The 27,747-nt window shown below is 43.9% G+C and overlaps 1 protein-coding gene across 3 annotated transcripts in view; it reads left to right on the forward strand.

The window, feature by feature from the left end:
* The window catches only part of LOC121277904 (cAMP-specific 3',5'-cyclic phosphodiesterase 7B-like), a 228,499-nt gene that overhangs the window by 44,132 nt on the left and 156,620 nt on the right, over positions 1-27,747 (forward strand). For 2 of the 3 annotated variants that reach the window (XM_041187728.1, XM_041187729.1), the window contains exon 2: positions 1,602-1,662. In XM_041187728.1, the coding sequence (XP_041043662.1) occupies positions 1,602-1,662 (61 nt within the window). Of the gene's footprint in view, positions 1-1,601; positions 1,663-27,747 lie in introns of those variants that run through there. The other variant, XM_041187726.1, reaches the window with a different exon arrangement.

Genomic DNA, 27,747 nt, shown 5'->3' on the forward strand with positions numbered 1-27,747 from the left:
GATAGACCTCAGCTGGAGTATTGTGTACAGTTCTGGGTGCCACATTATAGGAAGGATGTGAACACATTGGAGGGAGTGCAGAAGAGGTTTACAGGAATGGTTCCATAGATGAGAAACTTCACTTACAAAGATAGATTGGAGAGATTGGGACTGTTCTCCTTGGAGAGAAGAAGGCTAAGAGGAGATTTGATAGAGATGTTCAAAATCATGAGGGGGATGGACAGAGTAGATAGAAACAGTGCTGCTTGCAAAAAGATCAAGGACGAGAGGGCACAGATTTAGAGTGATTTGCAAAAGAAGCAAATGTGACGTGAGAAAAAGCTTTTTCACACTTTTTCAGCAATGATCTCTGTGGCACATCACTCGTCACATCCTGCCAACCAGAAAAAAACCCACTTATGCCAATTCTCTGTCTCCTGTTAGCTAGCCAATCTTCTATCCATGCCAAGTGTTACCCCCAACACCATGAGCTTTTATTTTCTGCAATAACCTTTGATGTGATACTTTATCAAATGCCCTGGAAGTCTAAGTACAGTATATTCACTGGTTCCACTTTATCAACAGCACATGTGATTCCTTCAAAGAACTCCAATGGATCAGTTAAACATGATTCCCACACGAGTGGTTTGGGTCTGGAATGCTCTGCCTGGAAGTGTGGTGGAGGCAGGTTCAATCGCGGCATTCAAGAGGGCATTAGATGATTATTTGAATAGAAACAATGTGCAGGGGTACTGGGAAAAGGCAGGACAATGGTGCTAGGTCATAATGCTCATTTGGGGAGCTGGTGCAGACATGATGGACTGAATGACCTCCTCCTGTGCTGTTAAAATTCTGTGATTTTGTAAAATATATGATACATATGATATTGTACGTACTTGAGGGAGACTCCATATTGATTATGTGATGATTTCATTGATATGGAATAAGTAAAATAAATACAACCACTTTAGCAATAGTGCAGAGGAATAAGTAAAATGGTATTACCCACTCCTTGGGTAGAGACGTACCCCCTGCTTCTTCTTGGCATTCTTCCTTTGATCCTCTATAATCGGTTCTATCTATTTCCCTGTTTATATCCTATCTCCCTTCCTGCCATGGTGTTTGATCAGGGTTTGAGGTTCCACTATTGTGTCTTTCTTGTATTGTTCACTTTACTCTGCATGCAAACACACCTTATTAATATGCAAACTCACCTCTGTATTGTGTAAAGATCATTATCTCACCCGTGGTATTGGGGCTATGAGGGCCCATGGGAGTTGGGTGGAGGGGAATAGCCTGGCAGAGGGGCATGAGGAGGACCTTCTGAACTCAAATTTTAAAAGGCCCATTCATGCGAACTAGGATTCATGACTCCTCTGAGGGGCTGTGAACCACAACTCTTTAAAAACCTGCCCCAATTCTGTGAAAATTGCAGAGGACTAGGATATGCCTATCTCCACAATGGAGGGTTTTTTTTAGTATTTAATAAATAGAATTCTCTTTGTTCAGTAACATCTTGAGAAAATTAACCTTGTGTTCTGTAAAAACCCAAAGAGGACTGTGTCCTTAGATTGAAGATCTACACTATTGAGCTAAACTAAAGGATTTTCTTTTCTTTTCAGAGGTGCGGAGCTATCTCATTTGATGGTCCTGATCAGAATGCCCTATGTGTTCGCATGCTAGGTAAGATTCGTCCTTTTTGAAAGGTATTTACAAGGCCATTGTATAAAACTGAAAACATTTTACAATGTTTAATCTAAAGTTTTGTTCATTTTTTTATTCTGTATACAAATAACTCGCCCTATCTTGTCACCAATGTCTGTGTAAGTTTACTGATAAAGAACTCGGGTTTGCCATCAGTTCTAGTTTCTGTTCCAGATCTGTGTTCCATTATTGGTCACTGCAGCTGCATGCATGGAAGGGACAAACCAGCCAGCATTCCTGCTCTTGATTGTTATCTAGTACTCACTCTTGGAAAGACTGTGCATGTTTCTATGTGTCCGATAAACACATTTAACTTGACTGCGAGGTCAGAAATTCAGGTCCCACCATTGAATTGAAAAGAAGCCTTATGCTAGCTCCAGAAAAATTACCATGAGCAGAATTTTACCTTTCCCTGGCTGGCAGCTTTAAAGGTGGGGATGGCCGTGAAATTTTTCGGATGGCCTTCCAATCGGGCTCCCGCCAGCCCCAGCCTCCCCGCAATTTTATGTTAGGATGCGCAAGGCCTAGGCTCACCCTTGCCCCAATTGAGGCCCTTAAGTGGCCAATTAGTGACCACTTTAGGACCGTTTCCCACCAACCCCAATTTTCAGGGCGGCGGGAGGAGTTCAGGGGCAGGGGGGGCCCGAAAAGCAACCCTGCTCAGGCCACGGGTGGGAAGCGGGGAGGTGCCCCATCCGCAGCCTCCTTTTAACATCAGATGCTCCCCTGAAGGTCTGGGCCCTGCAGGTGCACCCTCCCCCCGCAACCTGGCTTCTCCACAAACATCCCTGCCCAATCTGGGCTTCCCACACTGCCCTGAGATCCCCATGCTTACCTGGCCCTGGACTCCAGAGACGTAGAAACTGGGGACTGCTTGTAGGCCCAATCCTGTCCACTGCAGCTTCTGGTGTTGCTAGGACTAGAGAACTGCAGGCCTATCAGATTGGCAGGCAGCTCTCTGAAGTGGAATGTCCCCCTGAGTGAGGGTTGGAAGTCCCGCCTCCAGCCAAATGGCTGCAGGGTAGGCAGTATTAGAGTTGATGTGTTTGCTGCCAACTCCTTCAATGGCAGCAAGGGAACCCCGCTACCCTAAAAATCCTGGCACATGAAATTCTGTCAGATTATCATAAAAGCCCAAGTAATTCATTAGTAGCTTTCAGGGAAGAGAACTTGACATCCTCACCTGGCTTTTGCCTACATTTAGCTCCATCTCCCTAGCACGTTGGTGACCTTTTAATATCCTCAGGAAATATAGGGATGAACAATAAATGCTGCCTTAGCTGTGTCCCCCACATTCCAAGGATAAAAGATAAAAATGTATTGTGCCTTGCTGGAATAGTCTATGACTGCTCACTGCGCACAAGTCATCAATGAAGAAGTTAGGTAAGATACCAAAGGCTTGTTGATACTAACAGAGTTATAACAAGCATTAGTTATTATTCTCAGAAGTAAAGAAAATTGAAAAAAAAGCTTTATAATCACAAATATGTATTATTCACCGCAGGAGATAAATTAGCAGTCCAGTACCATGGGATGTAGATTATGGGCAGAATTTTTAGGTTGGCATGCGGGTACGGGCCCGACCCGATCGGTCGCAAAATCGTGCAAGACGACGTCGGGCAAGCGTCCCGAGGTCATCCTGCACTCCTGCAATATTTTGGTCAGCGGGCACGTGCAAGTGTCAGAAGTGCATCCGTCGACAATTTAGAAGATAATTAAAGCTGTTAAAGTTCCAATTGTCCCCAATTTTTTATGGTCTGTTCAACCCTACAGTTGGCAGATGGGCGAATCTGCCAGACGGACTTTGCATTTTTGATGGAACCTCACCCAAGGACGGGATGGGGTTTCCATTATTAAACTTAAACAAAATGTATGGACAGAATTTTCATCGTGTATATGTTCAGGTGACTGACTGTGATATGTGAACGTTTTTTTCCGTATTTTAAAATCTTTATTTAATTGTTTTGAAATCTTCAGCTCCCTGAGGCAGCTCTCTGCCTTCAGGGAGCTTTCATGCTGCGCTCCCCCGTGCCCGCACTGACTTCAGCACTCACCCTCCTCCTGGGGCCACCCCTGCAGTGCTGAGCATTTCAGCTCGCACTTTGCGCTGGCTGGCCATTAATTGACCAACCAGCATGAAATCAAGGTCAAGGGCTGATCGCGGGTGGTAGTCTGTTCCCCGGCCAACTCCTGGGCCTCCCAATTGCACTTGCACGCCAACCTAAAAATCCTGCCCTATATATTTGAACCTTTAACTCAAGGCAGCAACAGTAGCTTGTGGTGTTAGGTCATGTGTTCTAAAGGACTGAGAAAACTATGTGATGTTTGCATAATTTTCAGTACCATCTATTTCCTACCTAACGTTTACAAAAATAAATTAGAGCCCACGTTCTGAAAGTAACGGCAATCATTACGTTTCTGGATGTTCTTAGATTGATTAAAAATGTTTTTGTTAAATGTCGATATGGATCTCTGCCAATCAACTTCTTCTTAGAGCAGAGAAGGCTGAGGAGATGTGATAGGATTACTTAAAATCATGAAGTGTTTAGATGGAATAAATATAGAGAAACCATTTTCAATGACTGAAAGGTAAATGACCAGACGGCATCAGTTTAAGATGCTTAGCAAAGGAACCAAAGTGGCCATAAGGTAAAACCTTTTTACATAATGAATGGTTAGGATTTGGAATACACTGCCTGATAGGATGCTGCATACAAATTCAGTGGGAACCTTCAAATTGCAATTTGATAAATACTTTAAGGGGAAAGAATTGCAGGCGTTTGGAAAAGGATTGGGGCTAATTGGATTGCTCTTTGAAAGAGCTGATGCAGGTTTGACAGATTGAGGGCCCTCCTTCTGAATTGTGTTCTTCTATGATTCAGTGTAATGGTGCAGAAGCAATGTGCAGTGTCCAATGTTTCCCTGTTATGAAAATCTATACAGGTGTATCAAGAAATGAGCTATGATAATCTCAAGTCATTGTACTAATGTTTACTAAAATGTTTGATATTGAGATTCTGTTTACTCTCTTTAAACAATTTGTTTTGTGATGGGGTTTAAGAGTTGGGGCTGGGCTACAAAACCTTGGGGTGGAATTTTCCCCACCTGCTGGCGTCAGGTTTGTTCGGTGGCGTGAGTGAACAATATGGCGAGAAGGCCAAAAGTCGGTTTCACGACGTCATGGAGCCAGTTTGAGATCATCTACTCAGCCTGTCGATGGTGGGCCACTTTTCCTGCCATCGGACATCGGGAACTTCATTGTAATACTTCTAATACATCTGCATATCATTATAAGGCTAGCCTGCTGGACTCATCAGCATCCCCCCCTCCCCACCCCCGCTGGATTGTTCGCCCACATCGACGTGATTGCACGCCGATGTGTTTCATAATTGCACATAAATGATGTGCACCTGGCGAGCTGCACTTTACTTGGGACTTCGAGGTTTGTTTGCCTACCTTGTTTTGGGCAGCACTCGCAGTCATCAGTGCCAGGCTTCGCAGAGAGCACCTCATCACTTATAGTGGGGCTCACGAGCAGGTCTCTACTTTGTATGGCTGCAGGGGAAGGGGGAGAAGTGGTCTCCGGCAAGGAAAGAGGCTGCAGGGTGAGGGCTGTACTGGGGAAGGAGGGTATCCCAGGTTGTGTGTGGGGGCACATGTTGATCTGTGCAAGTGACCTCACGATGATGAGGGTTGAGAAGACAGTCTCCAGAGCAGATGAGGCCAAATAGAGATGTGGGTGTGTGTGTGTGAGAATGGATGGTGATGCCCCTTGAGATGGCAGTGAGTGAAATGCCAGTGTGTGTGATGTGCTTGAGTGTGTGGGTTTAGAATGATGAGATGGTTGCCTTACCCTGGCTGCACGGATGAGATCGTTCATCCTCTATCAGCTTTGGATGGCCAACCTCTTCTGCACAACATTGGCATTGATTACCATTGCCTTCGTCTACCAAGCCGGAGTGGTAATGTTGCTGCCCCTTCTGTGGCCAGAGCAGGAGGACATCACGGCAGGGCCTCCACAGCGTCCTAAAGGTGCTCGAGGGATGCATCACTAAACCTGGGGCTGCAGTCTTCTTGCCTTTCCAGGCCATGTCTTATTTGCAGCGGTCCTAGCTGGAGGCACTGAGAGGTGTGTGGGCGGCTGTGCTTTAAATGAGGCACCCAGTGTGATGAAGCAGCGAGGTGATGGCATGGAAGGCGAATCGGAGCCCGTCCTTCATCGAAATGGCATGTTTCCCAGGAATGCATAATTACTGCGGCGGGTTTGGGACGATACAACGTGAGAGGCCACCATTGCAGCTGGCGAGTAAAACATGGTTTTACCCGCCCGTTACCACATTTAGTGCAAATCTGGGACGAGTCCGCCCTTAGTGCAATGAAGCAAAACCTGCAAGAGTTGCAATATATTTACCTGTCAACCAGACATTTACACAGGAATGATTGGTAAATGCTCGAAACATAACAATTCAATCATTCCAACCATAGGGAGAATTTATCTGATTTAGAATTATGTACCAACTGTACAGGAATATCCCATTTTAAGTAATAGACAGGTTCCTGGAAACCACTACTTAAATCAAAACTGCTTATATTGAAGCAAGTTTTCCCATTTAAATGTATGTAATATCAGGAGATGTGTTCACAACTCAAGATTTTCACCCCAATATATAACAAGGGGCAGAATTTTGCCCTTGGTGGGCGGGCTCAGTGGGGACAGTCAGGAAGCTGACCGCTGCCCAAGATCGGCTCCGCACTGCGATTAAACGCTAGCGGGCCAATTAGAGCCCGTCCAGCGTGCAACGCATGTGGCAGCACTGAGCACTTTCTGTGTTGGGGGTGGGGTAGGATGGCAAGCGGGCCAAGTGCAAACTTCATGCATGCGTGTGAGTGCGCGCTTCATAATCTCCCTGAGGCATGGAGCTGCCTCAGGGAGATGAAGAGATATAACAAAAAATAAGAAAGAAAATAAAAAGATAATAAAACATGTCCCCTCATGTGACTCTGACACATAAGCAGGGACATGTTATTAATTCAATTACAAAACCTTTATTTTAATTACATTTGCTTTTGGAAACTTCATCCCACCCATGGATGAGGTTTCCAAAAAATGGAAAGGCCGCTTGGCCTTTTCGCCTGCCTGCCAACCGTTAGGTTGGACAGGCAGCAAAAATTTTAATTTAATTGATTATTTAATAGCCTTAACAGGCCTTTTAATTGTCAGAGGGCGCGCTGCTGGCTCTGGCGTGCACCCACCGATCGAACTATCGCATGACTGCGCATTGACATTGGCGCCCTCGGCCAAAGTCAACCCGTGTCATCTCACGCCCGCCCGCTGAGTGAAAATTTCTGCCCATAAACTTGAAATACACCTTATATATAAGCCAAAAATAAACAAAACACAATGCACACAATGCATAATACACAAAAACAATTGTTCTTTCAGGTCGTTAAACAAACTCTTAGCCTTTCCATGGATTGTCAGCATGTAAATGGGCATGTTTCTTTGGTTCTGGTCCTCAATCCACACACTCAATAATTGTTCCATATTTTCTAACACACTGCACCTAGTACAGGTAATCTTATTGGCGCTTAGAGAAGTAGCACCTTGGCCACTAGCCTTTACCTTTGTTCTTCTTGATGGTGCACACAGTCGTTAGCGGAAGCCCAAGTGAACTTGCTACGACTGCTGCCTTCTCACCAGCATCATCTTGTTGTAACACTTCTAATTTCTGTTCTAAGGTAATAGTTTGCCTCTTTCCTTTGGGAGTAGCGGAGTCTTTGCCACTTAATACATGTTTGCTAGCCACCTTGCAGACTTTACTCATGTATTATGGGGTAAAATAATGAAATAGAATAAAATAACACCAGCTAATGTACCCCAGACAATTTGCACATATGCAGAATCTTGCTAGTAGCATGTCTTTTCGAACATTGTGTGCACATGCGCCAAATCTTTCTAGTTGCACACCTTCTCGAACATTTGGTGCACACACGGAGAATGATGTGTGCACTGAACAATGGATCAAAGACATACTTGAGCACTCAATATCAAGTCCAAGAACTTATTAAACTACGTCTACAATAAGGATGGGTATCAATCATTTTGCCAACTGTATAACAATGTAAGTTAACTTTGCACATTAAATAAATCAGTAGTAATTTGTTTACTTCGTATCAAAACTACACTACTTGAGACTCATTAAAATTGGGTATAGACATAATGAAGTAGTGGCTCATGTCCTCTTGTGAAACGCTTTGCTATCTATAGAAAATTGCAAAGAAATGATCAGAAAAAGAAGCCTTGCAGCCACTTCATGAAATTATTTGGTCAGAATGTTGTTGCCAGGAAAATATAATAATTTTCATAATGTTATTGGAATTGATTGTAACGTAGAATAATAGTGGGATCTGTGTCTATGGATCTGTGTGTGTGTGTGTGTGTGTGTGTGTGTATGCGTGTGGGATTTAATTGAATTAAAGTTGGCTGGTCTGAAGGCTTTGATGTATCAGAAGATAAGCTAGGTTTGAAATGATAAGCAGGTAAACATGGGTGAAGTTTTAGAATGTGAGGTATAAAATGAACATTTACATTTTTAAATAAACCAGACTAGCTTGAATTCAAAAGAGGGGGTGAAATGTTTCACCTAGCCAGGAGAAGTTAAGAAACAGTGTGTTTATTTTCCCCAAAGATTACTGGTAAAATTGGTACTGCGATAGATTTTTTAATATTAGAGAGATAAAGTCCAAAGGCATTGTGAAACAATGAGAATTTGCATTCAAAGGAGAAATCTGTATAAAGGAGATGAGGTGTGTAGAAAAGAAGGCATTCTAAGATCTAACACAAGTGTGAAAAGCCTCCAGCATCTAAGCTTCAAGCTGCTGTCTACAAGAAACCAAAGCTGAGAAAAACTCACTTTGAATTTGACTGTTCAGGGTATCGTGTTACTTTCCCTGGGTCTTTTAAAACCTTAAATGTCTTATTGTGCCTTAACAGAGGTGTAATTGGGAGTTGGATTATGTAGGGGAGCTAGGAATTGTCATAGTAGCAATTTGTAAACCCATGCATGTGCTCAAAATCATTTTTTTATTAATAAAGCTTTAATTTAGTTTTGTAAGAAACCTATAAGACTTGGTGGTCTTATTACTACTGAGTTCAAGGCATGCACCTCGAAATAAAAATAGTTGTGGCAGTTGTTTCAAGTTTCCCTCTGGGATTTGAATAGCTCAGCATTTACCATCTGCTGTGCCATAACAGAATTGGGGGTGCTTCGCGGGGTATATTTGATATTCCTTGATTAGTTTGGAGTTGGTGAATCTTAAGGTTACAAGTACGAGAAGCACTTTAAATTTAGGAGCTGGTGTGAGGTTTGTTTTTTGAAGTGTTGAGACTGCAATATGGCTTTGGCAGCTGCTAAGACTTGCCTGGGAGTTGAAGTTATAACTTTGGCTGGTTTACAAAAGGTAAATAAAGTTAAGTTAATGGAATTGGCAGATAAGTTACAATTGGTGTTACCTGGAGGGGTAAGGAAATCAGACATAATTGAAGGTATAGTACAGAATTTGAAATTAGAAGGATTACCCAAGAGACCAAGTTCTCCAAGGGATGGGTCATTGAAATGGGCTCAAATTCAGTTGCAAATGAAAAAAATTGGAACTAGATGCAGCAGAAAAAGAGCAGAGAAAGAAAAAGAAAAAGAAAGAGAAAAGGCATTCCAAAGGGAACAGGCAGAAAGGCAGGTGAAAGAACGAAAACAGGAAAGGGAATTAGAAATGGCGAGGTTAGAAAAAGGAGGAAAGAGAAAATGAGAGAGAGAGAGAATTCCAGCTTAAAAGGCTGACAGTTAAAAAAGAGACACCAGTAGGTGAGGAAGGACTTATTTCCATATCAGAATCCAGTGGGGAGATGTTTAAATTTATACGAGCTCTTCCAAAGTTTGAGGAAAGAGATGTTGAAGCATTCTTTATTTCAATTGAGAAGATAGATGAACAGATGAAATGGCCACAGGAAAACTGGACGTTGTTTTTACAATCCAGTTTGGTGGGCAGAGTACATGAGGTTTATGCTTCACTGTCAGAGGAAATGTCGGTGAACTATGACGTGGCTATCTTGAGTGCATATGAATTGGTTCCTGAGGCATACCGGCAGAAATTTGGGAAAATGAGAAAAGAGCCTGGGCAAATTTATATTGAGTTTGAGAAAATAAAGCAACATAATTTTGACCGGTGGATACCAGCATTAAAGATAGGGACATATGCAGCTCTTAGAGAGGTAATTATTTTGGAAGAATTTAAAGATTCAATTCCTTTGGTAGTGAGAACTCGTTTGGCAGAACGAGTTGGAACAGTAAGACAAGCAGCAGAGACAGTTGATGATTATGAGTTAATTCATAGAGCTAAACATTTTTTTTCATCACCCTTTTAAATCAGAGAAGGATAGAAAGTGGAAAGGTGAAAGGAAGGTGGGTAGTCAGGGAAGAGGAGAAGGTAGAAATTTGCAGGAAGGTTTTTCTCAGAATAAAAATGAAGGTGGTAAGGATAGAGATGACACTGGAAAATTAAGGTGTTTTCATTGTAATAAAGTTGGACACACAAAGTCAGTTTGTTGGAAATGACAGAGAAAATCTGTTGGGATTATTGGGATGCAGAAAAGTTCTAGAAGTAAAAGTACTGTAGGTTCGGAGGTTCAGGCACAGGAAAAAGCAGTAGTTTGTGTACATGTAAAACAGGGGGAATTGGCGATAGGTAAAGAAGTAGGAATGTGTTCAGTTTACCTAGGGCTGAATCTTCCAGTCGGTGTGTGGGGGCAGGCCTGACATACCGATGTGTAAAATGATTTCCAGGACTGTCACTGACCTCATCTCCTCTGGAGATCTTCCTTCCACAGCTTCCAACCTGATAGTCTCCCAACCTCGGACAGCTAACTTCTACCTCCTACCCAAAATCCACAAACAGGACTGTCCTGGCAGACCAATCGTGTCAGCCTGTTCCTGCTCCATGGAACTCATTTCTTGCTATCTTGACTCCATTCTCTCTCCCCTTGTCCAGTCCCTTCCCACCTACATCCGTGATTCCTCTGACACCCTACATCATGTCAGCAATTTCCAGTTCCCTGGCCCCAGCCGCCTTGTCTTCACCATGGACGTCCAATCCCTCTACACGTCCATCCCCCACCGGGATGGTCTGATGGCTCTCCGCTTCTTCCTCGAACAGAGGCCCGAACAATCCCCATCCACCACTACTCTCCTCCATCTGGCTGAACTTGTTCTCACACTGAACAATTTCCCCTTAAACTCCTCTCACTTCCTCCAAATAAAAGGTGTGACTATGGGTACCCGCATGGGCCCCAATTATGCCTGTCTCTTTATGGGGTATGTGGAACATTCCTTGTTCCAGTCTTACACCAGCCACCTCCCACAACTTTTTCTCCGGTACATCGATGATTGCTTCGGTGCTGCTTCATGCTCTCGTCTGGACCTGGAAAAATGTATTAATTTTGCTTCCAATTTCCACCCCTCCATCATTTTCACATGGTCCATCTCTGATACTTCCCTCCCCTTCCTTGACCTCTCTGTCTCAATTTCTGTTGATAGACTGTCCACCAATATCCATTACAAGCCTACCGACTCCCGCTGCTACTTCGACTACAGCTCCTCACACCCCACTTCCTGTAAGGACTCCATCCCATTCTCTCAGTTCCTTCGCCTCCGTCGCATCTGTTCTGATGATGCCACTTTCATAAACCGTTCCTCTGACACGTCTTCCTTCTTCCTTAAACGAGGTTTTCCACCCACGGTGGTTGACAGGGCCCTCAACCGTGTCCGGCCCATCTCCCGCTCATCCGCCCTCATACCTTCCTCTCTCTCCCAGAAATATGATAGGGTCCCCCTTGTACTCACTTATCACCGCACCAGCCTCCACATTCAAAGGACCATCCTCCGCCATTTCCGCCAACTCCAGCATGATGCCACCACCAAACACATCTCCCCTTCACCACCAACCCCCCCACCCCCCCCCCCCCCCCCCCCCCCACCCGCCACCACCCCCACTGCTGGCAGCATTCCGCAGGGATCGTTCCCTCCAGAAAACCCTGGTCCACTCCTCCCTCACCTCCTACACCCCAACCCCCTCCCATGGCACCTTCCCATGCAACCACAGAAGGTGCAACACCTGCTCCTTTACTTCTCCTCTCCTCACTGTCCAAGGGCCCAAACACTTCAAGTGAAGCAGCATTTCACTTGCACTTCCCTCAATTTAGTCTACTGCATTCGTTGCTCCCAATGCAGTTTCCTCTACATTGGAGAGACCAAACACAGACTGGGTGACCACTTTGCAGAACACCTTCAGTCTGTCCGCAAGCATGACCCAGATGTCGCTTGCCATTTCAACACTCCACCCTGCTCTCATGCCCACATGTCTGTTCTTGGCCTGCTGCATTGTTCCAGTGAAGCTCAATGCAAACTGGAGGAACAGCACCTCATCTTCCGACTAGGCACTTTACAGCCTTCCGGACTGAATATTGAGTTCAACAATTTTAGATCATGAACTCTCTCCTCCATCCCCACCCCCTTACTGGTCCCCCCCCCCCTTTTTTTCTCCAATAATTTATATAGATTTTTCTTTTCCCACCTATTTCCATTATTTTTAGATGTATTTCCATCCATTGTTTTATCTCTACCTTTTAGCCTATTTTGATTCCTTCACCCCACCCCACCCCCACTAGGGCTATCTGTACCTTGCTTGTCCTGTTTTCTACCCATAATTAGCACATTCCTTAGATAATATCACCACCTTCAACACCTCTTTGTCCTTTTGTCTATGACATCTTTTGGCAATCTTCATCTATCACTGACCCTCTATTCAGCTCTACCCCCCCACTTAAACCAGCTTATATTTCACCTCTTTTCTATTTTTACTTAGTTCTGTTGAAGAGTCATACGGACTCAAAACATTAACTGTGTTCCTCTCTGCAGATGCTGCCAGACCTGCTGAGTTTTTCCAGGTATTTTTATTTTTGTTTAATAAAGTAACTAAACTAGTTAAGAACACTGAAACAAAAACAAAAATAGCTAGAAAAAGATGTCATAGACAAAAGGACAAAGGGGTGTTGACGGTGGTGATATTATCTAAGGAATGTGCTAATTATGACATTAAGGGTAGAAAGCACGACGAGTAAGCGACAGACAGCCCTAGTGGGGGTGGGGTGGGGGAAAGGGATCGAAATAGACTAAAAGGTAGAGATAAAACAATGGATGGAAATACATTTAACAATAATGGAAATAGGTGGGAAAAGAAAACTACATATTTTTTAAAAATGATAAATTATTGGAACACAACACCCTTTTGTCCTTTTGTCCATGATATCTTTGACAATCTCTTCTTTGCCTCCACCTATCGCTGGCCCTCTATCCAGCACTACCAGTCCCACCCATCTCAACCAGCTTATATTTCACCTCATTTCTATATTGCCTTAGTTCTGATGAAGAGTCATAGTGACTCGAAACATTAACTGTATTCTTCTCTGCAGATGCTGTCAGACCTGCTGGGTTTTTCCAGCTATTTTTATTTTTGTTTCAGATTTCCAGCATTTGCAGTAGTTTGCTTTTATCTTAGTTAAGAACACTGCCTGTCCAACCTAAAGGTTGGCGGGCAGCCTAAAAGCCCAAGCAGCCGTTGTGTTTTTCAGGAAACCTCATCCATGGGCAGGCTGAGGTTTCCTGAAGCTTTTATAAAATCAGTAAATTAATTTTCCCACCTTCACAAACATGTCCCAACTCATGTGACATTGTCACTTGTGGGGACATATTTGAATCAATTTTAACATCAGTTATTAAAATGTTTCATTCTCTGTTCAATCTCCCCGAGGCAGCTCTGTGCCTCAGGAAGATTGCTACGCTCTTTTGCGCGCATACGCAAAAGAGCACAGGCCCTGACTCTCCCTCCTGCCCCTGCCTCCACAGGTGGCACTGAGCACTACCAGCTGCATCTTACGCTGGGCGGGCCTTAATTGGCCCGCCAGCGTAAAATAGTGGTGCGCCCGACTCCGCGCCTGCCTGTGCCTGCTCCTGCATAACCCGCCTGCCATAAGTAAAATCCTGTCCCTAAGGGAGTTCTGAGGAGCAGATTGCAGAAATGTTTAAAGATTTTGTGTGTGAAGGGAAAGTCTTTCCTTGTGTACAGGGTGGAGTAGGTAAAGATGTTAAAATTTTAAGAGACACAGGAGCTAGTCATTCCTTAATGTTGTTGGATAGTGACATTTGTTGTTCAGAGGGGGCAGAGTTTTGCCCTTGGCGTGCGGGCTCAGCGGGGGCGGGCAGGAGCGGTCAGGAAGCGAAGTGCCAACCACGATTAGGCCCGGAAGGCAATTTTACACTGGCGGGCCAATTAAGGCCTGTCCAGCGTGAAACGCAAATGGCAGCGCTTAGCGCTGCCTGTGCGGGCAGTGGGAGGAGGGCGAGCAGGCCTAGCACGACCTGCACACATGCACTCAAGTGCACACTACATAATCTCTTTGAGGGCAATGAAGATATATGAAAAATAATTTAAAAAATAAAAATGTAATAAAACATGTCCCTGCTCATGTGACTCTGTCACATGAACAGGGACATGTTATTAATGAAAAATTCAAGTTTTTATTTTATTTTTATTTGCTTTTGAAAACCTCATCCCGCCCATGGAAAGTCTAGTTCTGTTTCCAGTACTGAGTGACTTGTTAAAGGCAAGCTTTAGTGGGCCTTACAGGATTGAAAAGAAATTGAGTGAAGTAAATTATTTAATAAGTACTCCAGGTAAAAGAAAGAAGCAGAGGGTGTGTCATGTAAATATGCTTAAAAATTACTTTGACAGGAAAGAGGTCCAAAAGGAGGTATTGGTGGTGGTAGATAATGAGAAAGAGATAGAAATGCAGAATTTTGAAATTGATTTTCCTCTAATCAAATTGGATAATAAGCGGGTACTTGAAAATTTAAACGTAATATTGAGTTAGCTTCCAGACAAGTGTCAAAGCACTTTGGGGAAGCTATTGCGGCCACACAAAGATATTTGTGGGAATAAGCTGGGAAGGACAAATTTAGCTATACATGATGTATGTGTAGAAGTTTTGTCTTCGATAAGGCAACATCCTTATAATTAAATCTGGCAAAGTTATCGCAAGTACAGAAAGAAATTGAATTTGTGCTTCAAAATAATATTGAGTCTAGCTGCAGTAATTGGAGTGCGCCTATTGTGATGGTACCGAAACCGGAAGGAACGCAAACACTGGGTGTGGACTATCGAAAGGTGAATGCGGTGACAAAAGTGGATTCATATCCTATACCATGGTTGGAAGATCTCATTGAGAAAGTGGCACAATCAGAAGTTATCACAAAGATTGACTTGCTAAGAGGATATTGGCAATTACCATTATTGGTAATATGAGATATCGGCTTTTGTGACACAAGATGGATTATATCAGTTTAAAGTCATGCCATTTGGTATGAAAAATGCACGTGCAACATTTCAAAGACTAACAAACAAAGTAATTGCAGGACTGAGCAATTGTGCTGTTTATATTGATGACTTGATAGTTTTCGGTCAATCGTGAGAGGAGCATTTACAACGTCTGGAGTAATTATTTGATCGATTACAAGGAGCTAATCTGGTGGTGAACTTTGCTAAAAGTGAATATTCAAAAGTGCAAGTTATATACCTAGGCCATACCATTGGATATGATGAGGTGACTCTGAGAAATGTGAAAGTCAAGACTATCATGAATTTCCCCATGCCTACAACAAAATGAGAAATTTTGAGATTTCTGGGCATGAGTGGGTTTTATCGGAAATTTGAACAAAATAATTAGCAGTGTGGTTGTTCCATTGACTCAACTATTAAAAAAGAACAAGAAGTTTCAATGGACACAGGAGTGTCAGAAGGTATTTGGCAGTTTGGAAACTGTATTGACTTCGACAGCAGTTTTGGCAGTACCCAATTATGCCAAGCAATTTAAGTTCGCCACTGACGCAATAGATATAGGCATTGGGGCTGTATTGTTAAAAGAGGATGACACTGGAATTGAGAAACTGATGGGGTATTTTTCATGAAAGTTGAATCAGAAGCAATTGTTTACACAGACCACAATCCTTTAGAGTTTCTGGACAAATTTTGAGATAGAAGTGCAAGGCTAATCAGGTAGAGTTTATTACTGCAACCATTTAACCTACAATTAAAGAATTCCCTAGATTCACGACCACACCCCCCTCCCCCCATCTTCTTGAGAAAAATAAATTTCTCTCTGGCCAATTCCTAAGAGGCTGATCCCCGGGCCTGGATTTTCTTACCTCCGTGTCAATGAAGGCAGTGAGCATTAAAAATGGCAGGCAGGACCTGATTTTGGGATCCCTTCCCCTGTTCCCAGTGCCCCCAATTTTCAGTGGCGCAGGATAAGAACGCAAGTAGCAAGCCCACACTCTGCACTCCAGGCCTGGCTGGCTCCATTGTGTGGGTAGGCATCTCCTGATCCCCTGCAATTTTCGTGGAGTTGGGCCAACTTGTGGTCCACTGGCCCAGAGAGGGGTCGTGAACCATAGTCTGGATTTGGGAACCTTTTGAAAGGTAAAGTAAAAAGGTCTTACCTATGCACCTCCCTACCAACTCATGACCCACCGCTCACCCCCATGGTTGCTCATTCCCCCATGCCAGATTCCATGCCCATTCATCCTATATACACTGTACAGAACCAAAAACAACCCTATAGTAACAATGGCACATGCAGAACGGCTTAAAAATGCACTATTCATAATTTCCTTTTTAAAAAAAAAGCTGCTGTTGCTACACCCTATAAAAGTGCCAATCAACCAGACCTTTAAAGCAACAACGATAGAAGCTATAAGCACTTGACATCTCTTTATCTTGTACAAATAACCATTGAGCTATTGACAAGCCATTTCATCAAGCCATTGTTTCCAGGACTGTCACTGACCTCATCTCCTCTGGGGATCTTCCTCCCACAGTTTCCAACCTGATAGTCGCCCAACCTCGGACAGCCCGCTTCTACCTCCTACCCAAAATCCACAAACAGAACTGTCCTGGTAGACCAATCGTGTCAGCTTGCTCCTGCCCCACGGAACTCATTTCTCGTTATCTTGACTCCCTTCTCTCTCCCCTTGTCCAGTCCCTTCCCACCTATATCCGTGATTCCTCCGACACCTTACGTCACATCAACAATTTCCAGTTCCCTGGCCCCAACCGCTTCCTCTTCACCATGGAAGTCCAATCCCTCTACACCTCCATCCCACACCAGGATGGTCTGAGGGCCTTAGCTTCTTCCTCGAACAGAGGCCCGAACAATCCCCATCCACCACTACTCTCCTCCGTCTGGCTGAACTTGTTCTCACACTGAACAATTTCTCCTTCAACTCCTCTCACTTCCTCCAAATAAAAGGTGTGACTATGGGTACCCGCATGGGCCCCAGCTATGTTTGTCTCTTTATGGGGTACGTGGAACATTCCTTGTTCCAGTCCTACTCCGGCCCCCTTCCACAACTCTTTCTCCGGTACATCGATGATTACTTCGGTGCTGCTTCATGCTCTCATCGGGACTTGGAAAAATTTTTTATTTTAGCTTCCAATTTCCACCCCTCCATCATTTTCACATGGTCCATCTCTGACACTTCCCTTCCCTTCCTTGACCTCTCTGTCTCAATCTCTGGTGATAGACTGTCCACCAATATCCATTACAAGCCTACCGACTCCCACAGCTTCCTCGATTACAGCTCCTCACACCCTGCTTCCTGTAAGGACTCCATCCCATTCTCTCAGTTCCTTCACCTCCGTCACATCTGTTCCGATGATGCTACCTTCAAAAACAGTTCCTCTGAAATGTCTTCCTTCTTCCTTAACCGAGGTTTTCCACCCACGGTCGTTGATAGGGCCCTCAACCGTGTCCGGCCCATCTCCCGCACATCCGCCCTCATGCCTTCTCCTCCCTCCCAGAAACATGATAGGGTCCCCCTTGTCCTCACTTATCACCCCACCAGCCTCCGCATTCAAAGGATCATCCTCCGCCATTTCCGCCAACTCCAGCATGATGCCACCACCAAACACATCTTCCCTTCACCCCCCCGTCAGCATTCCATAGGGATCGTTCCCTCCGGGATACTCTGGTCCACTCCTCCATCACCCCCTACTCCTCAACCCCCACCTATGGCACCTCCCCATGCCCACGCAAAAGATGTAACACCTGCCCCTTCACTTCCTCTCTCCTCACCGTCCAAGGGCCCAAACACTCCTTTCAAGTGAAGCAGCATTTCACTTGCATTTCCCCCAACTTAGTCTACTGTATTCATTGCTTCCAATGCGGTCTCCTCTACATTGGAGAGACCAAACGTTAACTGGGCGACCGCTTTGCAGAACACCTGCGGTCTGTCCGCAAGAATGACCCAAACCTCCCTGTCGCTTGCCATTTTAACACTCCACCCTGCTCTCTTGCCCACATGTCTGTCCTTGGCCTGCTGCATTGTTCCAGTGAAGCCCAACGCAAACTGGAGGAACAGCACCTCATCTTCCGACTAGGCACTTTACAGCCTTCTGGACTGAATATTGAATTCAACAACTTTAGATCTTGAACTCCCTCCTCCATCCCCACCCCCTTTCTGTTTCTTCCCCCTTCCTTTTGTTTTTTCCAATAATTTATATAGATTTTTCTTTTCCTACCAATTTCCATTATTTTTAAATCTTTTATGCTCCCCCCACCCCCACTAAAGCTGTACCTTGAGTGCCCTACCATCCATTCTTAATTAGCACATTCGTTTAGATAATATCACCAACTTCAACACCTCTGTGTTCTTTTGTTCTTTTGTCTGTGACATCTTTTGATGATCTGCTCCTATCCTAACACCGCACCCCCCTCCCTCCACTTCTCCCCCCCGCAACCTTAAACCAGCTTATATTTCCCTCTCCTTGTAAAGAAAGATCAGTTCTGTTGAAGGGTCATGAGGACTCGAAAAGTCAGCTCTTTTCTTCTCCGCCGATGCTGCCAGACCTGCTGAGTTTTTCCAGGTAATTCTGTTTTTGTTTTGGATTTCCAGCATCCGCAGTTTTTTGTTTTTATTTTACTAGTTTCTCACCATTTAAAAACTACTCTGTTTTTCCATTCCTCCTACAAAGGCAGATAATTTCCCCATTTCATACTCCCAACTTCCACCTTCTTGTCCAATCACTTTACCGGTCTACATTTCTTTACGTCCATTTGACGTTTGATTCTCCACAATTTTCCAGTATGTTGTTTTTGTCTTCTACTGTGAAGAGGGATAGAAAATATTTGTTTAATGTCTCTGCCATTTCCTTGTTCTCCATCATAATTTCTCTTAACTCTCGATCTAAGACCTACATTTATTTTCAGCTATATATTCCTTTTGCATATTTGCAAAAGCTTTTACCATCTGTTTTTATATTTCTTGTTAGTTTACACTCATATTCTGTTATCTCCTTCTTTATCAATTTCTGCTGATTTTGAAACCCTCTCAATCACCAGGCTTACTACTCTTGTTGTCAACACTGTAAGCCTCTCCTTTTAAATAAATACTGCCCTTAATTTCTGGAGCTAGTCACAATTGTACAAGTTTCCCAGTGGAGACTTATTCCTCAAGTAAAATATATATTCATTGGGAATTATGAATTAATTTTTTAAATGCTCGCCACGCTTATCTACCCTCATTTCTTTGAATCATATTTCTCAATCTATCTTAACCAATTCGCCCCATTGCACAATTGTGTCCCATTACACAACATAAGATCTAAAACAATCTGTTCCTTCCTTGGTCATAGAGTCATAGAGGTCTACAGCACAGAAAAAGGCCCTTCGGCTCATCGAGTCTGCGCCGGTCAAACAAGTACCTAACTGTCCTAATCCCATTTTCCAGCACTAGGCCCATAGCCTTGTATGCCATGGCATCGCATATGCACATCCAAATACTTCTTAAATGTTATGAGGTGAAAAACTTCTTCTTCACATCCCCTCTAAACCTCCTGCCCCTTACCTTAAATCTATGCCCCTCATAATTTTATACACCTCAATCAAGTCCCCCCTCAATCTCCTCTGCTCCAGGGAAAACAACCCCAGTCTATCCAATCTCTCTTCATAAATAAAACTCTCCAGCCCAGGCAACATCCTGGTAAATCTCCTCTGCACTCTCTTTAGTGCAATTACATCCTTCCTATAATGCGGATTCCAGAACTGCACGCAATACTCTAGCTATGGCCTAACCAGCATTTTATCCAGTTCCAGCATAATCTCCCTGCTCTTATATTCTATGCCTTGGTTAATAAAGGTAAGTATCCCATATGCCTTCTTGACCACCTTATCTACCTGTCTCGCTACCTTAAGGGACCAGTGGACATGCACACCAAGGTCCCTCTGATCCTTGGTATTTCCCAAGGTCCTACCATTCATCGTGTATCCCCGTGCTTTGTTTGTCCTGCCCAAGTGCATCACCTCATTTTTATCCGGATTAAATTCCATTTGCCACTGATCAGCCCAACTGACCAGCCCATCTATATCATCCTGTAATCTAAGGCTATCCTCCTCACTGTTTACCACCCCACAAATTTTCGTGGCATCAGCAAACTTACCGATCAACCCTCCTACATTCAAGACTAAATCGTTTATATATATCACAAACTTCAACATTCTTCTTGAGCTGTCTGCACAAAGGCAGATCCTTGGTGATTATTCTCCAAACCATGGAAAAGTGATTTTTTTTAACTATGAGTAGGGTGAGGAGGCAGGTCCCGAGTCTGCCCCAGCCCGAAAGGGAATCAAACCCCTGCTGTTGGCATTGATCTGGGCACTTTGGCAGGAAGAGCAAAAAAGCAGAGCATTTCTTAAATGGAGAGTGGCTGCATAATTCTGAGGTGCAGCGGAATTTAGGTGTTCTAGTACATGAGTCACAAAAAGTTAGTATGCAGGTACAGCAAGTAAATAAGAAAGCTAATGGAATGCTGCCCTTTATTACGAGAGGGATTGAACATAAAAGTAAGGATGTTATGCTTCAGTTATACAGGACATTGGTGAGACCGCACCTCGAATACTGCATGCAGTTTTGGTCTCCTTATTTAAGGATGGATGTAAATGCATTGAAGGTGAGTCAAAGGAGGTTTACTAGTTTGATAACTGGAATGAGTGGGTTGTCTTATGAGGAAAGGATGGACAGACTGAGTTTATTTCCACTGGAGGTTAGAAGAGTGAGGGGTGATTTGATTGAAGTGTACAAGATCCTGAATGGCCTTTGACAAGGTAGACGTCAAAAAGATGTTTCCTCTTGTGGGTGAGTCCAGAAGTAGGGGGGCACTCATTTAAAATTAGGGGTCGCCCTTTTAGGACAGAGATGATTAGAATTTTTATCTCTGAGGGTTGTGCGATTTTGGAATTCTCTGCCTCAGAAGATTCTGGAGGCGGGGTCATTGAATATTTTTAATGCAAAGGCAGATAGATTTTTGTTAGGCGAGGGAATCAAAGGTCATCGGGATTAGATGGGAATGTGAAAATCGAAACACAAGAAAATCAGCCATGATCTTATTGAATGGTGGAGCAGGCTCGTGGGGCTGAATGGTCTACTCCTGTTCCTATTTCTTATTTTCTTATGTAATTATTACATTGCCGTTATCACAGCTCCTCTAATTTCCTGAATTATTCTCTGCCCAACACCATGATTACTGTCAGGGGGCCTATAAACTACTCCCAACAGTGATTCCAGCCCTTTATTATTTCTTAGCTCCACCTATACTGATTCTATATTCTGATTGTTTGGGCTAAGATCCTTTCTCATTACTGCAGTAGTTTCTTTTTGCCCTCCACACCATCCCCGAAGGTCCTGTCTTGGCCCTCGCTCCTTTTTCATACAGTTCCTAAGACCTTAAGCTCTGGAATAACTTCCATGCACATCTGTGCCTCTCTACCTCCTTCAAGAAACTCCTCAAAACCTACCTCTTTGGCCAAGCTTTTGGTCATCTGACCTAATACCTCCTTATGTGGTTCGGTGTCACACTTTGTTTTATAATGCTCCTGTGAGGCGCCTTATATAGAAATATAAGGTGGTTGTTATTTTTCTTTCATAACACCACCTGTAAGCACTGGGTCAGCTTCCACATGTGTGCTGCTGACATCTAGTACTACCTTTACATCACCTCCCTTGACTCTTAAGTTACCAGTTTGCTCTCAGAATGCTCATTTGCATAGATTCTTGAATGAATTACAATTCCACTAACTTGGGGAGAACAAAGTCCCTTAGCCCCTGCCACAAACCCTGCTCCCTTGACATTGATTCTTTCCTCCTCCTTGGCCTGTCTCAGATTCAATCAAACTGATTTAACCTTCCATTCTATTCAACCCTGGGCTTAGTTCCACCCTCCTATCTGAAAGACCTTTTTACTTTCACCTCTCCAACTTTGTCCATCCCCTGCCCCTGTTCCCACCTCTGATCCTTTGACACTGAAATCTTATATGTTAGTTCATCAGTCCCCTAACTTGACTTCACCAATGCTCTCCTTGCTAGCTTCCCTCTCTCCATTCTCCATAAACTCCACACAGATCATGTCCAGAAAATACTCCATGTCAACCACTCCACTGACGTTGACTTGTATTGGTCCCGGCACTTCATATATTAGCCCTGAACATTCTGAAAACCTGCACTAAATCATTGGTGTAAATATGTCAGAAGGCTAATTTTTGGTGCAAAAATTTAGCCATGATGTGAAAATGGCCATTAAGTGACTTTTGTCTGCTTTTCATTACGTCTAAATTCCCTTGATCTTTTATATCAATTCTATGAAACCTCTGCCAAAACCCTGTACCACTCATTAACTTACCTCTACCTCCAGGCAAAACTGTAGCTCGTGCAAATTTCTGAACTTATTCAAATTCTCAAGTTGCTGTATATGTACACATGAATTTGCACATGGAACTGAGCCCAAAGAAAATACCGACTTGTACTATTTTCCTTCTTTAAGGTACTGCGCATGAAAATTAAATTTTGAAACTATCGAACAGTGTTTATACAAGTGAGAAAGTGCAACCATAGGAGTCTTTCAATTTTAGACTTTTAGGCTTTCAAGCTTGCTTATTGCTGCCCATTTCAGTGGCAAGGAAGCCCTGGGGATTTTGAGGCCCTGACCTCATTTAAATCTAGCAGCTAGGTGAGTTGCAGGAGACCAAACATACATACTGGTGCAGCTTGCCAGGTTGAGGCCTCAAAATCAGGCTAGGGTGGGTCGCAGTCATGCTGCAGAGTGACATTAGCTCAGGTTATTCTTATGGACCCCTGAGGAGTCTTCCTGCCACTCACAAATGTAATTCAGTGTGCACCTTTAGTGGGCTTCTTTGGTTTCATCACCTGAGCAGAGCCTGAATTGTTTAGGGCTTGACCAGCTTCAACTAAAAATAGCAATCATGGGCCGATCTACATCATAAGGCCCTAATTTCCATATTAAAAGCTTCCTCATGCCAGCACTTTGGACACCTGGTGGTCAGTCCATTTCAAAACGGAACGGGCTGCTTCGCCGGTGTTACAAAGCCAGTAAGGGTGCTGACCCCGTTTGAGGAATGTTATCATCTTGTTAACAGTAGGCAAATTAAGGAAGTCAATATCTACCCCAAAGACTTTTCTGAAATTCAAGCGTGAAAAAGGCAGAGAGCAATGAATGGGAAGGCAGGCAAAGTTTTTGGAGTTAACATTCCGACCAGAGGACTGCAGCATATTAGAATGAAGTACTGTTTTGTAAAGGTTTATGGTAAGCTTGGCTAGAGCAGGAGAGTGAAGGCAGAAAGGTCACTGTTGAAAGGCTCTGTTACAAGGGAATCAGGGTCATAGAATTAAAATATTCATCAAAGCAATTACCCAAATGTCATTTCCAGTATTTTCTGCTTTTATTTCAATTATATGCAGTTTATTTCTTTTTTTAAATCCTGAAGCGTATATTAGAACCTGCAGTCTTCCAGGACTATAGATGGTGCTGTTGCAAAATGACCATGTTCTTCAGCTGCCATGGTTAAAAGCAAATAATGAGGGGCCGAATGAACCTGAAAATTAAAAATTGAAGCCAAGAGCAAATGTGGAATTGGGAGGAGAAAGGTGATGAGTGCAATGCAGCACCAGCTGCTCACATCGCTGCCCAGAATGTCCTTATTAATGCAAGGCTGCATAGTGGGTCATGTCAAAACCACGTGCAACAGCCACTCTTCCGAACCCCCAATGCGATTGACACAAAACAGCCCTGCAAACAACAAGCCCATTGCATTTCTCCACACTGGTCCCGTCAATCCATGTCTTTCTATTCATAATCAAGGAAATTAAAAAGTAATTTGCCACTTTGGATCCAAAAGCAGGCAAGATTGAAAATTGGTGAAACCTAATAAAATTTATGTGAGTCTAATAAAGACTGAAAACATTGTAGCAATGTTTTGTCATACACACATGAGTGCACCCTTGTGCAATTACAGGCTATTCCCTTCCCATTTCTACCGCTCCTACATGGTGCAACATCTGACTTGAGCAGACTGCCTAGATCCCTGCTGGGACTGCTGAAACACCCTTGGCAAATGGCCTCGGGTTTTAGAGTGTGTGAGGATAAGAATTAAGGTGCGCAGCATTGGTGGATGGATAAATGGGGATACGAGAAATTGCAAGGGAAACGATGAATAAGTGCTACAAGGTAAGTGGGTGTGAGGAATTAATGGCCAGCCAGCGTGAAACGCACACCGAGGGAAGCGGGAAGAGGGCAGGCACTGACAAAATTGAGGGTGCAGGTGGGCGCCTCTAGTGAGCTCCCTGAAGGCAGACAGCTAATGTGGAGCTGCCTCAGGAAGCTGCAGGCCTGGACAGATTAAAGGACAAGAGGAAAATGCACCAAACTGTGTCTGTGCAACACATTCCAGCACCTGACAGCAAACTCCAAAAACATCAGTCCCCAGGTATCATTTTTCATTATATTCCAGCCCGGACATTTCCTCCCACCCTTGGATGAGGTTTCATTAAAAACAGGCTGCCTGCCTGCCCACTCAACATTTTGCCCATACGACGAGCGCAAAATCACACGGGCAACATAGGGTTTTTAATTGCCTTAATTGCCCCTTTAATTGTCAGCAGACATGGCTTCAACTCCACATGTGCCCACTGACCTCAATATTGCTCGTGTGCGTGATGACATCAGGACACGCGCCTGATGCCATTTTGCGCAATTTCGCATGTGTTTAGGTCAGGTGCGCACCCACCTGCTCAATCAATGCAAGATTCTGGCCATGGATGCGGAATTGGCTGAGTGATAGGAAACAGGGAGTACAGATTAATGGATGTTTTTCAGGCTGGAGGAAGGCTTGAAGTGGAGTTCCCCAGGGGTCATTGTTGGGACCCTTCCTTTTCCTGATATATATTAATGACATATCAAAGCTTGTGGTTGAAATGAAACCTAGAAGCATTGTGAACTGTAGGGAGGATAATGTAGAACTTCAAAAGAAATAGACAATTTGGTGCAATGGGCGGTAGATGAGGTTCAATGCGGAGAAGTGTGAATTGATTCATTTTGGTAGGGAGAACATGGAAAGACTATTTAAAATAATGGGCACAATTCTAAAGGGTGCGCAGGAGCAGAGAGATCTACATGTAGATATGCATAAGTCATTGAAGGTGTCAGAACAGGCTGAGAGCGTGTTTAATTAAGCACACAGTATCGTAGGCTTTATTAATAGGGGCATAAAATACAAGAGCAAGAGTTTATGTTGAACCTGTATAGGACACTAATTCAGCCTCAGCTGAAGTATTGTGTCCAGTTCTGGGCATTGCACTTTAGGAAGGATGTAAAGGTATTGAAGAGAGTGCAGTAAAGATTCATCAGAATGGTTCCAGGGATGAGGAATTTCAGTTACGAAGATAGATTAGAGAGGTTAGAACTATTTTCCTTGGAGAAGAGAAGACTGAGAGAAGATCTGATAGAGATATTCAAATCATGAGGGGCTGGCAGGGTAGATAGGGAGAAACCGTTCCTACTTGTGAAAGGACCGAGAACGAGAGGGCACAAATTTAAAGTAATTGGTAAAAGAAGCAAAAACGACATGAGGAAAAGCTTTTTCACACAGCAACTGGTTAAGGTCTGGAATGCATTGCCTCAGATTGTGATGGAGCCAGATTCAACTGAAGCATTCAAAAGGGATTTAAACCTCTATCTGAAAGGGAAGAATGTGCAGGATTAAAGGGAGTAGGCAGGAGAATGGCACTAAGTGAATTGCTCATTCAGAGAGCTGATGCAGACATGATGGGCCAATTGGCCTCCTTCTGTGCTGTAACAATTCTGTGACTCTGGGTGATCCACCTGTCAAGCAGTGACAGTACTCACTGATAGAAGGAGTACTTTGGACATCAACCTCTTAGCTGACCATGGCCAGAGCTATTCAGCGTAACTGATTGAAGCCTTCCCAACTTGTCTGTTTCACTGAGTAAGTTCTTCCTGCTGTGCCATCTCCTTCTCAACCTGTCAGATTGCAGATACAGCATGGAACTCCAGAGCTATTGGGAACAGGAGAATCCCAGCGCAAAATCTTGGTAAATTGCCGCCTTATGTGCTTCAACTGGCTTCACTCCTCAGCAACAGTTCCCCGCTAAACTCAGAACCTGCCCGTGGGAAAGTCAGTATGGGGCAGGGTCACCTTGGTGCCCCAATGTTATTTTCTGCAATTTCCCCATGACCCCACTTTCACTGGCCTGAGAAAATTCCACCATTTCTCTCTCTGGCTTTGTCACACATGGGATTCTCTTGCTTCTCACTCCTGGCTCCTTGAAATTTCACGTTTAGATTGGCCCATAAGTATTGGAGTTGAGATAGTGTCATGCTGGTCATCTCACCTATTGCCACGCAAACAACGCTGAACCAGGAAGTAAAATAATAATGAGCTGGCTGTATTAAAATACCACTGATAGGCATACTGGACCAACTTCTGGGCTTTCTTATGCAATAGTGCACCTCCCTGTTCCCAATGTACCTGCATGTTATAATTGGAGCCAATGGACAGGACTTTCTGGCCTTGATACCAGCAGACACTGTCGTGGGCGGGTAAGGAAAATTTGGAGAGCCTTTAAAATTCCACAGCTTTTAATATGTGTTGCAACATTGTTAACTACTGGTGATGCAGCAGGCTCCTCAAAACACCAGAGAAGTACCACCTACAGTGCTTTCGCAATATCCTCCAAATCCAGTGGCAAGAAAGTTGGTCAAATAGTAGCATCCTCTCCCAAGCCAACATGCCCAGCATCAAGGCACTAACCAATCAAAACCAGCTCCACTGGGCAGGACATGTTGTTCATACGCTTGACACCAGACTCCTGCTGGAACAGCTCTACTTGGAACTCAGTCTTGGCTGGAGTCCCCCAGGAGGTCAACAGAAAGGATTTAGGGATGTCCTCAAAGCATCCCTGAAGAGGTCAAGCATTCCCACCAACTCATGGGAGTCCCTCACTTGTGATCAATTTGGGAAGGCAACAAACACATTGAGAGACTTTGTCAGGAACACACAGAGGCGAATTTGAGGCATCGAAGAGAATGCATAAACCTTCCAATAATTAATGTATGCATTCCGCCAAGCACCACCTGCCCTGCATGTGGCAGAGTCTGCAGATCATACATTGGACTTATCAGCCATCACAGAACCCATTGAATTGAGAGGAAACATGTCACCCTCGATCCCAAGGGACTGCCTAAGAAGAAGCATGTGATACAGATAGATAACGTGATAATATTCTCTGAATTGATAGGTTTAGAGCAAATCATCTAATGTTCATCTAGGTTTATAATGAGTTTTTTATTTATTCTTTCATGTGATGTGGGCATCGCTGGTGAGGCCAGCATTTGTTGCCTATCCCTAATTGCCCTTGAACTGAGTGACCTGCTAGGTCATTTCAGAGGACAGTTAAAAGTCAATCACGTTGCTGTGGGTCTGGAGTCACATGTTGGTCAGTTTGGGTAAGGATGGCAGATTTCCTTTCCTGAAGGACATTAGTGAACCAAATGGGTTTTTACAACAATCAGTGATAGCCTCACGGTCACCAT

Source organism: Carcharodon carcharias, chromosome 5 (assembly GCF_017639515.1).
Source record: "Carcharodon carcharias isolate sCarCar2 chromosome 5, sCarCar2.pri, whole genome shotgun sequence".
In the NCBI taxonomy this organism is placed as follows: domain Eukaryota; kingdom Metazoa; phylum Chordata; class Chondrichthyes; order Lamniformes; family Lamnidae; genus Carcharodon; species Carcharodon carcharias.